We start from the raw sequence: 16,020 nt of genomic DNA on the forward strand, positions 1-16,020 counted from the left end.
TCCTTTAAAGAAATTCCTGTCTTGGGGCTGTTGCATTTGCTCTTCCTTACACATGGAAGAAACTTCACATGTCCACCTTCTTTTTCATCATTAAGGCCTCAACTCAAATGTTATCTCTTCTCATGCCTTCTCAATCCTCCTATAATGTATAATAAGTATTTCATCTCCTTAATACTTCTTTGTACCCCAAATTTTCCACTCACTAATTTGCATGTCTGCTATCTTCCACACTAGACTGTAGGCATTCTAGTCCCAACAAACAGCAGGTTGATCAGCTTGCTAAACAAACTCAGAAACAGAGGAATAAGAATGGAAAGGCAACAGAAAACTAACTTCTCTAGAAATGCCAGATACTTCATATATGCAGGAGCAGAGAGAGATCTGAGGGGCTGCTTGTGTGCACCAAAATCTTTTGTCCCATTAAAAATGGGTGTACCTATGGCTGATTATTGTCTATGTATAACAGAAAACCACAAAATTCTGTAAAGCAATTTTCCTTTAATTAAAAAATTTTTTTAAATCTGAAAAATAAAAATTCAAAAGGATTCCAAATGTAATTAGTAAAACAGTAATCTAAATCACACACAGTTTGTTATTTTAACAAAACGACAGTGTGTATTGTGCAAACAGCGCATTTTCACATGAAATCATGGTTTCCCAACTGCCAGCCACATCCATTGAAATTAGGGGTCACTTATCACCTAAATCGGTTGAGATGTCTGCATTTCAAATTGTGGAGTTTCAAATCAAGTCCTTCTGCAATATGGTGATTCTCATCTAATAATCCCATGTTTCAAGCTTACATGGAGTTATCTTTTCAAGCACTCAAAAATTATTTTTGAAAATTCATGTTGATACACAAGGGAAAAGACGTATCTTATGGCTGCGGACAGAAATCAAGGAAAAGAGGAAAAAAGCAAGAGTAGATCCAAGGATGCAAGGTGAACACCTTGTCTGCCTCCTGGGTCTTTTCTTCAACTGTCCGCGCTGCCACCATCTGATGCTTCTCCTTCATGGATAAAATATCCTTGAAAAGATGGTCTCCTTTGCTCTATTGTTTTAAACAATAGACATAATCAACAAATAAGACAAACACATTACACCTACAGCAACACAAACACAAAACAACTGTGTGGGTCAGCGAAACAAACCAGACGAAGCGGCACATAAAAGGGGGAACCTAATCAGCACATCATCAGTTTCCCCAGAAAACACAACACTCTAGGGTTGATTCTGGAATATGGACATTAATATCTTCAGAAAAGCTGAAAATAAGAACTTAAAAGTAGTCCAACTTCAGAAGATGCTGCTATGGTGTTTTAAATCCTAATATTGTCAAAAATCTTTGCGGTTTTCTGATTTTTCTTTTGCTCATCTGCTTTAAAGAGATTTGTCCCTTCCACTGTCACACAGAAATTTAAAGCAAGTAACAGCTTTGCTTTTTAAGAAAAGGGTGGATAAAAAAGCATGAGAATAGTGAATTCAAATGCCTACAATTTGGCAACATTCAAGTCAGACTAGATGATGAATTTAAGGAAAAGAGAGGGGTGAAAGGAAAAGGAAAAAGAGAGAAACTGTAGGGTAACACCTGAACACACTTTTAAAACTGTGTATTAAACATAGGATGATTACTATTTCCTCAAGCAAAATAAATGAGCTAATGAAGTTTTTGATTGACAAAAGGAGAGACTTTGGAGCACCAGAAAAGAACAGATGCAGACACAAATGAAGAAATATTTTAAGAATGTCTTTTAAAGGCAATACTTATGTTGGTGGCGGAGAGAAATAAACCATGGAAAGAAAAAGGATGAGTTTGGAAAGACGGGTGAAAATATTTTAAAAACATTAACCTGGATTTCGTTACTAAGAAGTTTCAATATAAGTTATATAATTAACATTTTGCCAGTTTTCAACAGAGCTCAGCAGTCTTCAAAGCTAAATTTAACTCTTTATCCTCACAGTAATAACCTTAAACCATTCTAACTATGGTCTATATTACTACATCCCTTTAATTACTAATTCTTTAATTATTAAACTCTTACTTCAGATGCCAATAATTTAAAAACTTATTAAATACAGTATACATCAATTTTTAAGTCACTTGATATAACAATTCATTACTACCAATTTACTCAAGTAAAATAGTGAAATTATTCTGAAAGTAGTTGAAAAGTATTTTGATAACTCATACAATTTACCCAAGAACTAGGTCAATAAGTATTACACGCTGTTAATAAATCTTTAGTATTTAAAAAATTGTTAGCAGTTACATTTAAAAATGGGAATATGTTCTAACTTCTCATAAAAATCAACATAATAGATTAACAACCTAAGTTTTATGAACAGCTGGAGTGAGACATATAGCCAACAAATAGCTAGTCACATACCCCTTGTGTCTGTAGGGACAGAGGTGTGATACGTCGTTTTTCCCATTCATTAGGGCGTGGTTCAGGTGTGGATTCCATAAAATTGCGCTTGAGTTCACTAATGCTAGCCTGGTGTTTCAGTATTTCCTCCTGGGCCTTATCCAGGTCCTAGCAATATGTAATGTAATAAAAGGGGAAAAATCCAAAACGAAAAAAAAAAAAAAAAAAAAAAACCCAATAGGATAAAAATAAAAAATGAAACAAAAATAAGACAAAGCAAACTTATAATTAAAAAAACATAATAAAGCAAGAAAAATGCCAAGTCTCAAAAGCCATATCACCACCTACAAATATGAGTTTGTCCAAATTTGAAAATTAAAGCCAATGTGTAATTTTTTTATGATTCACACCTTAAAGAGTTCTGATTTCTTTGTTCAGAGTTGTGTAAGAAATCACGAGAAGGCCATGGAACTCAACATGGCCAATAAACCCTCTTTCTCATAGTTACATTTGAAAGGCACTTTGTTCCTGCAAATTCACCTTTCAGATTTGGGCTACTACTAGAGTTGCATTCTGTGAATATAATGAAGAAAGTAAAAGGTGGACTCAGAGCATATTGGGCCTGATGGGAAATCCAGTCCAGGATCATACAAAAAAAGGGGGGAATGGTGGTGGGGAAACAATGGTTGACTTTTTTCAGGAAATTCCAGCAATGGTTTTTAATCCTTATGGAATAAACATAACAGCTGCCAGAAGCTGCTTCTGTTTGGTCTTTCTCTAAAATAAATGAACGTTATCTTGGTTTCACGTCCTTGCCAAGCATAAATGTGGGACCCAGCCACCCACATATCAAATGGTCCTTAAAAGAGGATGTGAGAGAAACTACCAGGTCAATTTTCACTGAAATAGGCCCTGACAAATGTTACTTGTGGGATTTTTTTTTTTAGATTGGTCCTGATAAATGGTATTTGTAGAAATAAAAGGTAGTATTCAAAAGTTTTAATTGAACTTTAAGTGCTTTCTTACATTTCAAAAATCATGGGGCCACCTGTGGATTATAGCTTTCAATTACACTGCTCCCTGAGAAATAGGTCATGCATCTGAGTAAATGAAATATTCCATATGCATGCACAAGCATAGTACGAATAGCTCATCTAGGAGCTTCTACTGCCATCTGCAAAAACTCAGGAAAATCTAAAAATCTTTGCATGGCATGGAAAAATGACTGTGGCTTGAGATCAGGCACATTTCTTGCATTTGTTCAAAGCGCTGTTATGTATTATTCTTTAGAGCATTTTAGTAAGTTATGCAAAAATACATTTCCAACAGTTATTAAAGCTAGCCAAAGCAACCCAACGGATTAGTCAAATTACTGAGGACTGGAGTTTACCACTGAATACATTGCTATATCCTATCCTAAAAGAAGGGGGAAAAAGAAACAAAAAAACATTCTCGTGTGACATGGGGAATACATTTTACCTTCCTAATTGGGTGGCTAGGCTTCTTTTTCCTCTTTTCTTTCTCATTTTATTTCACTCTTTTTAATCAAAACAATCCCATTAATTAGCATTTTCTCAAAAGGAAGATTTTAAGTGGACCACATTCCTAATTGCAGGGATTTTGGTACTTCTTCACTTTACCAAAAAAGAAAAAAGAAAAAAAATCGTGGACACCTATCTAGGGTCAAATGAATTAATGCCAGATTGACAAATATTTTTTGCAGTTAATATACATTAAGGATGGATCATGTCCATTAGGATAAAATAGGTTTACTTGCAGAACTTCAAGATTAATGAATAAAAACTTTATTCATTTGATTACACAGAATCTTTTCTTTTTTCCCAGGTGTCACTTTGAGAACTTCTCATAGACATATTCCTCCCTAAGCCATTTTAACAGAACAAAGTCAGAACGCCAACATGCACTCCCACGATGAATTTTCCCCATGCATTTCGTGCACTGTGCTTGAAAGCTGCCAGCCAGCCAGCCTGTGCGTGACCCCCCATCCACATCAGCCTGGGCAGCCATTCGGACAGAGTTGTTTTCTTAAATTATACAAACCTCCAACATTAAATTGCTATGTCTGACATAAATATTATCTCCTTCTACTCTCAAGGAATTTTTCTGTGAAATTAAATCACACATAGGGAGGGAGGGGGAAGGCAAATAAACATAAGTGTATCAATCAGCAAGCACCAGAAATGACTCAGAGTTGGACAGTCTAAGACATTAAAATGAAAGAGAAATAAAAACCTTAAGAACCTAAAGCCACAATGAGCAAAAGTCACAAATAAATCCTAAATATGCACCACCCCACCCCCGCGCAATCATAATGGCAGGCAGCAACTACCAGGAATTTTAACTTTGGGGGAACAGTATCCACCTCCTCCAGCTGTGTTTCGTCCTCTTCCATCTTCGCCTGAAGTCACCCAGCAAGCGGCCAGAGAGAAGGGGAGTATTATTGGAAACGCTATCACCGGTGCAAAGAAGCTGTATTTGAACTTAAATGGTGAACCAGCATTACCAACCTTTATTGTCTGGCCCTCAGAAGATGCAGAATATTAAGCCACTTTGGTCTTTCTTCACCTACAATGTTGTACAAATGATGGAAATGGTCCTTTGCAAAGGTGGAATAGAGAAGGGAAGCTTCACTCTTTCTCAGTCACCAGATATGTGTTGCTTTTTAATATGTTTTGACTCAGGAGTGAAAATATGAGAGTGTAAAAATGGCATAATTCAGTCTGTTCTAACCTGAAATATTTAAGTCAACTGGCTGTGAGGGCAAAGTGTGATGATGCAAATTTTAGCTTTCACTTTCTATCAGGGACAAATGTTCACCCTACTTAGATTTCTTTCCTTGGGGAGGAACTGATTTATTTTGCTACTTTTATGTAAAAGGGTGGATAGTAAAAAGTATTCTTGAGTTTTATAGTGACTTTTCTTTCATAAAATTTTTCAAACAAGAATATTTATTCATAGTTGGACAATTCTCAGTTATCTAATGATCCAAAGAATAAATCTGTGTATTTAAAACTAACAGAAACACTGATGACTACTGACTCATGGAAGGGAATAGCGTAAAAGAAAAATATTGATTCAGATACCAAAGGAAAATAGTTTAACCTTCACATCTTGATTTAGAGCAGGATCATATACATTATTTTTCTTCTTTACTGTGCTTTTTTTTTTTAAACCAAGCATTTTTGAGAGGTAAACCGGGAACTCAAGAGTATCTTTTGATCGAGAGGGAAAAATAGAATACAACCACTCAACAACCTGTTAAGAATAATCTTCTAATTCCTTGGTCAACATTTCCCTAAAATGTCAATCTTTGGCATCCCTTGGGTAACCTTTAGGAATCATGGATTCTCCCCCTATGCTTAATTATCTTCACATTTTTCCTTAGGTTTGCTCTAAATTTTGTGATTTATTCTATGTAGTAATAGTACCTATAGGATATGGGACCCTAGATCCCCAGACCACATTTAGCAAAACAAACAAACAAAAAAAACTACTGCACATGTGAGCACAGTTACTACTGCAGAGGTAACCTTATATGGGGCAGAAATCCTCAAACCAGACACTTAATTTTAAATAAAAGGACACTAAGGGTCTGATCCAACCTTAGGGCTACAGAGTCTAAAATTTCAAAATGCTGTGGTTCATTTTTCATAAGTATTTTTTAAAGATAACAGAAGAGTATCTTCCTTAAAAATACCTGACAGTGACTCTCAGATATGATTTTGAGTTAAAAAAAAAAAAAAAAGTAAAAGAAAATAAATTACATGAACTTCATCTGGGTCCCAAATGCTACAATAATAGGGAGACAAAGAGTTTCTGAGATTAGACCTACACACACATCAGGAGTAACTGTCACAGGTGCATTCTCCTAAATGAAGAACAAGCTTGGCTTTCTAACAGTGAAATAGTAACACTAAGGAATTCTGCTAATACATATTGATCAGTTATGTCCACTGTATTCGAAGTTCTATATCAAAATAAAGTTTCCATCCTAACGGAACAGCATTAACATTTATGTGCAAAATGGACAGACCCAAATCAGACTATTGAGGCCAATGGAGGGCTCCCTCTCCTTTCTTTGTGGCCTAGTATGGTTCAGATATTTATTTTAAAAATCTATAACTTTGCACTCAATGTAGAATATGTGGACCTAGTCAATGAAAATCAGGGAGGGGGAACGCTTAATTACACTTATTTCTCATGCACTAAAGCTATGTGTGTGTGTGAAAGTGTGCAGATCATATTGTTTTGAGGGCAACCCATGATGAGATTTATGCACATGTTTACACTCTACATTAGGAAGGGTATTAGATGAAGTGGAACTTTAAGATTGAAAGCTTATGGAGGAGAGCCAATAACTGCTTCCTCTTCCTCTGTTTTGTCACTCAAGTCACAGTCATAAGAAACAGTGAGGGAGGCAGCCTTCGCCTCCAGATAGCAGAGGGATAGAGCCAGAGGAAGGGAAAAGGTGAGAGAAAAAGGCACTGACTGAGAAGCAGAGAGAAGAAGCCCAAAAATGAGGATGAGAGAGGGAAAGAACGAAGGGGAAGTGATGGGAACGTAGTGCCAGACATCTGCAGGTAGGAAGGAGACCCAGACTTTGGGGAGGCTGGGGAAGGCAAGGTACCCATTGTCATCGAGGAGCGAGGGGAAGCGAGGCAGAAAGCACCTGCAGAAACTGAAGGAGAAGGACCCACACTCGGAATCCGTGTGGTCAGCCTCTTTTGGAGGCTTCTCAGGTGCAGGGGGGCAGTCAGGCTCAGGAGGGGCTTCAAGAGGACCCAAGCCAGGATCACAGGGCCCCTGCTCTGGCGTTTCGCCTGTGGAAAGGTGCTCTAAGCTGTCCAGAGTGATATGATCAGCCTCCCCAAAGGGGTCTTCCTCTGAAATGTCAGAAAGGAAGTCCATTTCAGGGACTGGCAATAGGTTTGGGGAAAGAGATGAAGCACAGCGGATGAATGGTGAAGGTGGGCACAAGGAAATAGGCTGTTCTCGAAAGCAAACCCATGGTTGAATGTGAAGTTACACAGTGGATACAATCAAAGGAGAACCAAAGGTAAAAGAATGAAAGAGGAGAGAAGAAGAAAGTTAGTGAAAACTTTTACTCAGAGGTAATGACTGTATTAACAGTATCATTAGAAAATTAATTAAATGATCCATTTTTAAAAGAGGAAAACTGGACTACTTTCATCACATACAACTTAACAGGTATAGCCTGATTCAATCAGTATTTCCTGACTGGTTGCAAATGGACCCTACGAAACTCAGATAGCATTCTTACTTTTAAACCTGGTTGCTGCCAAACATTGAAAGTATTAGTGAAAAGGCACACTAAGTCATTTGCCAAAAACAGGCAGAATTTCCCTTGGAATTTAAGAGAACTTTTGTATCATATTAACTATGCAGAATGGAATAGAGGCTTCCCGTGATGCCGAGCTCTCCTGGTTCTGATGGAAGTAGCCACTCTGCTGGGTACACTGGTAGCGTGTTGCTATTGTTCAGTCGCTAAGTCGTGTCTGACTCATTGAGACTCCACAGACTGCAGCACGCCAGGCTTTCCTGCCTTTCACTATCTCCTGGAGTTTGCTGAAACTCATGTCCATTGAGTCGGTGATGCCATCCAATCGTCTCATCCTCTGTCACCCCCTTCTCCTCCTGCCTTCCATCTTTCCCAGCATCAGGGTCTTTTCCAATGAGTTGGTAGCATAATCATAAACTCTCCTGACAACTATTTAGTTATTGATGGATATTGTTTGATGTGATATCCGTTATTTTTAGTTAATTTTTAACCAAATCCTTTGTAGAATATGATAGTTAAAAGATTTTTTAACAAAGCAATGAAGAGGATTTAATGGCTCACTCTACCTGAAGCACCTGTCCCTGCAGCATAAGGCAGGGCCCCCATGGTACCTGAGCCCTTCTCTCCGCTGGGGTTGGGAGCTATCACTGTAGGAACTCCTGAGACACTGGCAGTTATCTCTTCTAGCAGGTTCTTTATAAATTCATGTTACACATCTTTAAAATTTTCAATGTTAAAATTTTGAAAACATTATAAATTTTCAAAATTAAATTTCTGGAAATATTATAAACCCACAGGATGATTTTCTTTTTCATGTTTACTTCCAATGTTACCTATTCAAAAGTTTCTCTGTGGGATATGATCTGAAGGACTCAAAGCCACTTCAGATCAACTTCTATGTGACTATACTTACACTTGCCCATGGTAATATAAAATAACCCAAACAAGTCTGAAAACACAATACAGGTTACTTCTCCATTCATTATGGCACACGCACCAAGTAAGACCGAAAGCCACACTCCATCTTCTCACACAGTATTCACAAAACAATTACTTTTTGCTTAAGAATTTCTTCTTCAGTGACAGATTATTAATGAAAAACCATAAAGACCACCTTTCTTCATTTCAAAATATTCAAGTCAATATCATAATAAAATTATCAAGACATAGGCTATATCTTAAAATTTACTTGAAACCAAATATGAATTTCAAATCATAGCTTTTATAACTGGGGGGCTTAACGAAATAGGATGATTATAAAGATGGACAAAAGGTCAATAAATTACTTACTTGGATTAAAGTAATTTATGTTGAAATATTTTGCTTTGAACAACAACCAGAAAAAGGTTAGAGACTCAGTCCAAAACAGCAAGAGTCTACACACATATGAAAGGTGGAAATTTTTATCAACAGAGAAAATACAATGACTGGTTTTAAATGATACTTGAGTTCTGAAACAAATGCAATAGACAACCTCTGATCTAAGTACACATTTAAAACCGTGTATTCCACTAATTCACCATACCTTTCCTTCAATGAGCGGCATATGTGGGGCTTTAGCTGGGCTTCTCAGGTCCCTTCTGTCATTACCATCTTGTACCACGGCAGTGCTCACAACTCCAGGGCCTTGTGCTGAAACTTCCCCAGCAGGGCCAGGAATATCCTTCATAAGACTTTGGTCCACAGCATCAATCGGAGCTAGTGACGAGTGATTATAGGGATCACGTTAGGATGTTTAAATGAGAAAATGTTCTGAAAACCTCCCTTTCCAGATAAGTAGGCAGCTTACAGACAATTAATAGAAACCAGAAGATTCTTTGATCATGAAAATAACAAATCAAATAAATTCATGATTATACTAAAAAAAAAAAAAAAAAACCTCTGAATTGTAACCCATTAAATTACACCAAGCTCTCAAGTCACAGATTTTTGCAGGAGAGACCCTGATCATGGAATTGGCCAGTAGGAGGAGCTCTAAGACCAGATGAAACACCAGAGTCAGGGAAGTACATCAGAATTACAATGTGAGCAGTACTTCATTTCTCTGGGGTTTCTTCTAGTTATTAAAATGGTTTGCTTTCATAAGTTTTAATAATTCCTCCATAAAGGAACCTTTAATTAGAACACTAGTCAAAACTGTGAAAAGACAGGAAAGGTAGATTTTAGAGAATTAACTTCTGTATTTATGTTTACTGTTTTTTATTTTTCTAACCTCCCTCCTGAATGCCTCGACTTGACCTGCAGCAAGCCTAATACATAGAAACCTTCTGCCTTAGCAAATCTGGCCTTTTGGGTCCCTTCATCTATCATACAGATGGGCAGAACATGTACTGTGTTGACATTTCCGTCATATGGCAGAGCAACCCAAGATGGCCTCAGATCTCAATAAGGCCAAGTGAGCAGCAACTGGCAAAAGCCTCTATCTTTAGTTTCTCCCCCAAAGAGTGGGACAACCACTGCAGTCATTTCACCTGCATAAAAAGCATCTTCCTGACACAGTATGGTTGGCTCTGGTTCTAGGTTCCCAGGGAAGCACAATAAAGATAGGCCTTTAGGCTGCAAGCTCTTGAAGGGCAGGGACTGTGTGTGACCCACCATACCGAACTTGGGCAACATCTAGACTCCTAATTCATGTGTTATAAGAAGCCTCTTAATCCATATCTCACACACCCTGTCCAAACTGCTTTCTTTTCTAGTCTCACCTTTCACCAAATTACTGAAGTCAGAAACCTGGAAGTCTTTTCCTTTACTCCTCAACAACCAGTACGTCCGATAGAGTCCTTGCATGTATTTCTAAACATGGCAAATTCCTTCCATCTCTATTTTACCATCCAGGTACCTTTTAAGAGTTTCGTGGCTTTTAAACACTCATACTTTGGAAAGCCTGCACCAAATCCAATTAAACATTAAAACAAATTCACATCATACATTAAGTATAATTATTTTCTAGTTTTTTTGAACTTTTAAAAAGATTTTAATAATTTTTCCTTGAAAAGTATATGGCTTGAGTAACTCTTTAACATAAGATTATGGTCCCTAAGCATTCACTATGCATACTCAGAAACTTACTGCAAAATGAGAAACTCTGACCTAGAAATGGTTTTAAATGTAATGATATCAAATTTTAATGAATATCAAATTTAAAGTTACATAATGAAGTTGGCAAGATGTTGACACTGCACAGTTTTATTAAACAGTTACAATTTCAGTTTGCTGCAATTAACTTTTGTCAGGTCTTACACCTGTGTAGAACCCTGAGATTATAAGCCCAAGGAGCTGAACCTACAGTGCCAAATGGCTAATTGGTCTACTACCATCTGAGACAAAACCACCATAACTCTCACCAAGACTATGCCTAACCAGTCAGCCTGAACTTCCTCTCTCATCCTCTCCAATTGTTCTAGACACGGCATTAATCAAGTGACTTTTTAAAAAAAAGACAGCACTGTACACTTCATGGCATGCCAAATAGATGGGGAAACAATGGAAACAGTGAGAGACTTTTATTTTCTTGGGCTCCAAAACCACTGCAGATGAGGACCACAGCCATGAAATTCAAAGATGCCTGCTCCTTGGAAGAAAAGCTATGAGCAATCTAGACAGTATTAAAAAGCAGATGTTACTTTGCTGACAAAGGTCCCTCTAGTCAAAGCTATGGCTTTTCCAGTAGTCATGTATAGATGTGAGAGTTGGACTATAAAGAAACCTGAGCACCAGAGAACTGATGCTTTTGAACTGTGGTGTTGGAGAGGACTCTTCAGAGTCCTTTGGACTGCAAGGAGATTCAACCAGTCCATCCTAAAGGAAATTAGTCCTAAATACTCATTGGAAGGACTGATGCTGAAGTTGAAACTCCAATACTTTTGATGTGAAGAACTGACTCATTGGAAAAGACCCTGATGCTGGGAAAGATTGAAGGCAGGAAGAGAAGGGGATGACAGAGGATGAGACAGCTGGATGGTATCACTGACTCAATGGATATGAGTTTGAATAAGCTCTGGGAGTTGGTGATGGACAGGGATCCTGGCGTGCTGCAGTCCATGGGGTTGCAAAGAGTTGGACACAACTGAGTGACTGACCTGACCTGTACACTTATGTGCTGGTACAAGTGTGTACACATGTGTACATATGAACACATACAGTCTTTAGTGGTTCCCTAGAATAAAAGCCACATTCCCCACAATAGCCTGCAAGGTCCTGTGTGATCTGTTCCCAGCCTACCTCTCCCCACCACTAATGAGCTCAGACTACATTTGCCTTCTTTCTGTTCCTGGAATGTATCAAGCTGTCCCCAGACTTATGACCTTCAGACCTGCTGCTACTCCTAGTGCTACCTGGAATCTTTATCTCCTGTTCTACTCTTTCTCATCCTTTTAAGTCTCAACCCAAATGGTTCTTCCTCAGACAGACCTTACCCAGTCTGTAATGTCCTTGATTACACTTTCCACTTTCAGGAAATCACGAGTTCCCTGTTCTCACATTCATCCTAGGTGTTAGCACTCTCAATGACTGATTTGTCTCATTTCAGGTTTTACTGTGCAATCCTGGAATCTCACTGTTCTAAAATAGCTATCTAGGTTGATTTTTATTTGCTATTTGATCTTTAGATATCACAAAGAAAGTAAAAATCAATGTAATCACTAGTAAATTTATTTTAATTTGACAAGCCTTAAATTGAAGAATATTTATATATCTAAATAGTCTGTTTAAAAACAGAAAAAAGAAACTACAATACATGTAAATAACAACAAAAAATGGTATATTGATGGTGTGGTGGGGAAAATAAAGCTCAGTACCAGGTTACAGCCTAGCTTTGCTCTGAAGGGGAAAAAAAAAAGAACATAAGCCCTAACCAAATAGTTCCCTAGCTGTCTGGTCATGTATTGGCATGAAAAGCCTCCTATTTTTCACAATAACACAATAATCCTTTTGATGACTTGCCCATCTGATGAATTACAGTGTCCAAAACACAAAAGGAAAAATAATGGATTACTGTGCCATGCTTGTTGCTTTTACTTGTGAAAATCATTGTTTTCAGATACAGACCCACTATAACCCACTGCACTAACTGCCCCATACAAGATGGTGGGTTTCCTTGAGCACAGTTTATATGCCTCCAAGAAAAGGCACTGCCTTACTGCTCTTTTTAAACTCTAAAAACTCACAACATACGAGTTATAAAAACCTCATAGTTTACAAACAAAGGCTGAAACAGTGTTACAGAAAGAGGAATGGTTTCTCTAAAGGCATGAAACAACACTGATCGCATTTATTCAGCACTTGTATAAATTCTCTGTGGCAAGGGGCAAGGCTTGTGAAATATTTACACAAGCGGGCACATTCTTCAGATTTACTTGGAAAAAAGTGCTCAGTTGTTGATGAGCTGAAAGACACTCTGACAACTATCGTACAGCAATAATTCATTAAATGTAAATCACTACATTTGGGGATGTGGACATTTATTCAAACCACAATTTATGATCCCGTTGCACATTTTTTCTGTGGCCTCATAAATTATATGAAAGAATCTCCAGAAAATTCAGTAACTATATATACCAAAATGCCCACCAACAAATATTATTAACTATCTCTGTGTGTCTGCCCAGATCTGTTTCCTAAGTTTATTCCAGGAAAAATAGATCTAAGCCAATGAATATCAATCCTTCACTAATGAGAGAAGATTTTTTATCTATTAGCATATCTAGCCTGCTTTAGCTAATTATATGAAACATAAGCCATTCAAGTTTGTACTTCAGAATGATTAACAGCAATATTAATAACAATCAAAAATAGGTTTTTGCTGATAAACAGCAGTAAAATAGAACTTATCCAATTCAACACTAAAGGATCTTTTGTATATATGTTTTGAGATTAAGCAACCAAAAAATGTTGGGAAACTACTTTTGGTAGAAAAGCATCTACACCAGTTATGTGCTAGTAGGTAGAAAGGAAAATTTTTTTTTAAATATCATAAAAAAAAATAACCTCAGCTCTTTTATAAAAAACCTGCTATTAACCCAAAATTAGAGTAATAAGATATATATATACGTAAAATGAAGGGAAGCAACATCAATTTATTTCCATGTGTAATTTATTTAAAAACTGCAAATCCGTAGCTAATTAGAATTTGAATAGAAAAAATTTATACAAATTTGTAAATGTCTCTCCTGGGGTGTAAGAACAGATGAACACATAATATTTCCTTTCTTGTTGTTAGAACACTACTTAAACTAATCCTTGAAGCTGTGGTTTCCTATATGCTAGAATGTCTGTTAAGCTTTAATAAGAGTTTTTAAACCTAAAACTGTGATGATGCAATGAATGTTTTGCATTCCTCTGAATAAAGGGTCTATATATGCTGCTACACCAAAAACCCAAATTTGCCATTAATTAATAAGTTCAAGAAATTTAATCACATAAAATACATCAGAAGTCTGTCCAACATCTCATCAAAAACTCTAACATCTATGAGTTTTGACAGTGCCAAGAAAATTTAGGTTCAGAACGACAACTTCAAAACACTATAAAATTATTTTCATATAAGTGTAATTAATAGCATTTTATTTACTCAGGAAAAAAAAAATATCTAGAGGCTATCCCTCTAGGTATTTCTAGGGGCCTTGTTAATAACTAGTTCAATATTTTCTAATCCCACTGGATTAGAAAAAGATGACTGGAATCCAGAATCCTAATACAATAAATGTGTTTACCTCCATCTAGACTCCTGGAGACCCGTTTACTAGAAGTGCGTTCGAAGTATGGCGCCGGCCGGTCAATCAGGCTGCTGGCCTGGCGGGTCTGCGCCTGTGTACGGCCACTGTAGCGGAATTTGGACCCTAAGGTCAAGAACTTGGCCTTTGGTGGCTGCTCTGGAGACACAAGCCTATGAAGGTAGGGAAGGGGAACAAAATTAGACTTCATGGATTTTTTTTAACTTTGAAACTATATATTTAATATCTCACTTCATTAAGTATGATTATTTGGTCCAAAAAATGCTGCTTAAACTAATAAAAGTGAACACTGTTTATAAACCTTATATACAGAGCTTTATGATCATGATAAGATGAATAAATCCTCATTCATGTATTCATGAGTAATATGTTTTCCTCAACCTGAGCAAAAACGCAGCTGTTCTTTGTGTGTACCAAAGGTTATTTATTTGTATTAACTTAAATCATTTATATAAACACATATGCCTGAATTCTTCCTCCTAGCCTTAAGTGCCAAGCAGCACTCCATTACCATTAGCAATTCTTAATATTTATGTCTATTTCTCTGGGAAAGAACATCTAACTCAAGAATCTGTTCCATCAAGTGATGCTCTCCCGTGAAGCACACAACAGATCCACAGAGATGACTAACAATCTTTATTGGCAGCATGATTCTACTGCTTAAACCCCGGGTCCGTAATGAATGAGGTAAAACTTTACTGATGTCAACTACTTCCAGACTTATGTGAAAACACATTTTTAGTAAATGAGCCAATCTTGTCTGGTATACAACCGAAACGATCTTGCTTTCATTGCCTGATCAAAAGCTGGCAAAGCATTTTAACAAAACGGATAATCCCAGAACTCTCAGAGGATGTATTAAATAAGAAGACTTCAGTTGACAGTTTCAGAATATGGAGAACTCCACCAAAATTTTTCTTATTATTCTCCAGAGAAGCGTGATTTCTTAAAGGGTTCTCTACCATATCAAGTATGTCAGGCATTTCTGCTCAATATTTAGAAATTTTGTGCTTAACAAGCAATGAAGAGAGATTCAAGTCTAGGGTAAAGCCACATATAGTAATTCAAGAGGTGGCTTCCCAATGATTCAGAATTCTCAATCGTATTAACCCAGAAATACAACGTGTTAGAATGAAACTGATAAAAAAAAAACTGATACATTCTTGGCTTGAGTCTTGTCATGGGGGGTGGCAGAAGTGTTTCTTGAGAACATCCATTTTATGCCAACAGATCTTCAAAGGAGACACAGATGATACTGCTGAGAAAGCAATATCTGAAGACATTGGTGCCTCAAACTATACTTTGGAAAAAGCTCTATATCCTTAAATTAGAAAGCCAGAATGTTAAGACATTTAGACAGGAAATGAACTCTTATCTGTGCTCTGTATTCTCTTTCTCTACATAGAAGAAACTGAGGCGCTGAAAGCCTAAACCATGACCAGGGGCAAGGTGAGAAAGGTGGTCATTTACCATGCACTGCCTTCTGATGGACTGAATATGGTAGTTTCCCTACCTTGCAATCCACCTAACTATGGTCAAAGAATGCTATGTAAGAAAGCAGTTATGTATAGAGAAAAGGGTCACTGACAAGCTCATCGGTGCA

The 16,020-nt window shown here is 37.1% G+C and overlaps 2 protein-coding genes across 11 annotated transcripts in view; both read right to left on the reverse strand.

Moving 5' to 3' along the window:
- Positions 1 to 16,020, reverse strand: part of EPB41L2 (erythrocyte membrane protein band 4.1 like 2) — a 207,269-nt gene that overhangs the window by 34,312 nt on the left and 156,937 nt on the right. For 6 of the 10 annotated variants that reach the window (XM_040239212.1, XM_040239213.1, XM_040239215.1 and 3 more), the window contains exons 11-15: positions 14,397 to 14,569; positions 9,212 to 9,384; positions 4,428 to 4,490; positions 2,388 to 2,534; positions 950 to 1,051 (exon numbers count right to left, since the gene is read on the reverse strand). In XM_040239212.1, coding sequence (XP_040095146.1) covers positions 950 to 1,051; positions 2,388 to 2,534; positions 4,428 to 4,490; positions 9,212 to 9,384; positions 14,397 to 14,569 — 658 coding nt within the window. The remainder of the gene's footprint in view (positions 1 to 949; positions 1,052 to 2,387; positions 2,535 to 4,427; positions 4,491 to 9,211; positions 9,385 to 14,396; positions 14,570 to 16,020) is intronic. The other 4 variants (XM_040239218.1, XM_040239217.1, XM_040239216.1 and 1 more) reach the window with 2 other exon arrangements.
- LOC120863021 (band 4.1-like protein 3) lies at positions 5,556 to 9,202 on the reverse strand. Its single transcript, XM_040239228.1, has one exon. The coding sequence runs from the start codon at positions 7,293 to 7,295 to the stop codon at positions 6,726 to 6,728; it is 570 nt and encodes a 189-aa protein (XP_040095162.1). The 5' UTR covers positions 7,296 to 9,202; the 3' UTR covers positions 5,556 to 6,725.

Source organism: Oryx dammah, unplaced genomic scaffold, assembly GCF_014754425.2.
Source record: "Oryx dammah isolate SB20612 unplaced genomic scaffold, SCBI_Odam_1.1 HiC_scaffold_4, whole genome shotgun sequence".
In the NCBI taxonomy this organism is placed as follows: Eukaryota; Metazoa; Chordata; class Mammalia; order Artiodactyla; family Bovidae; genus Oryx; species Oryx dammah.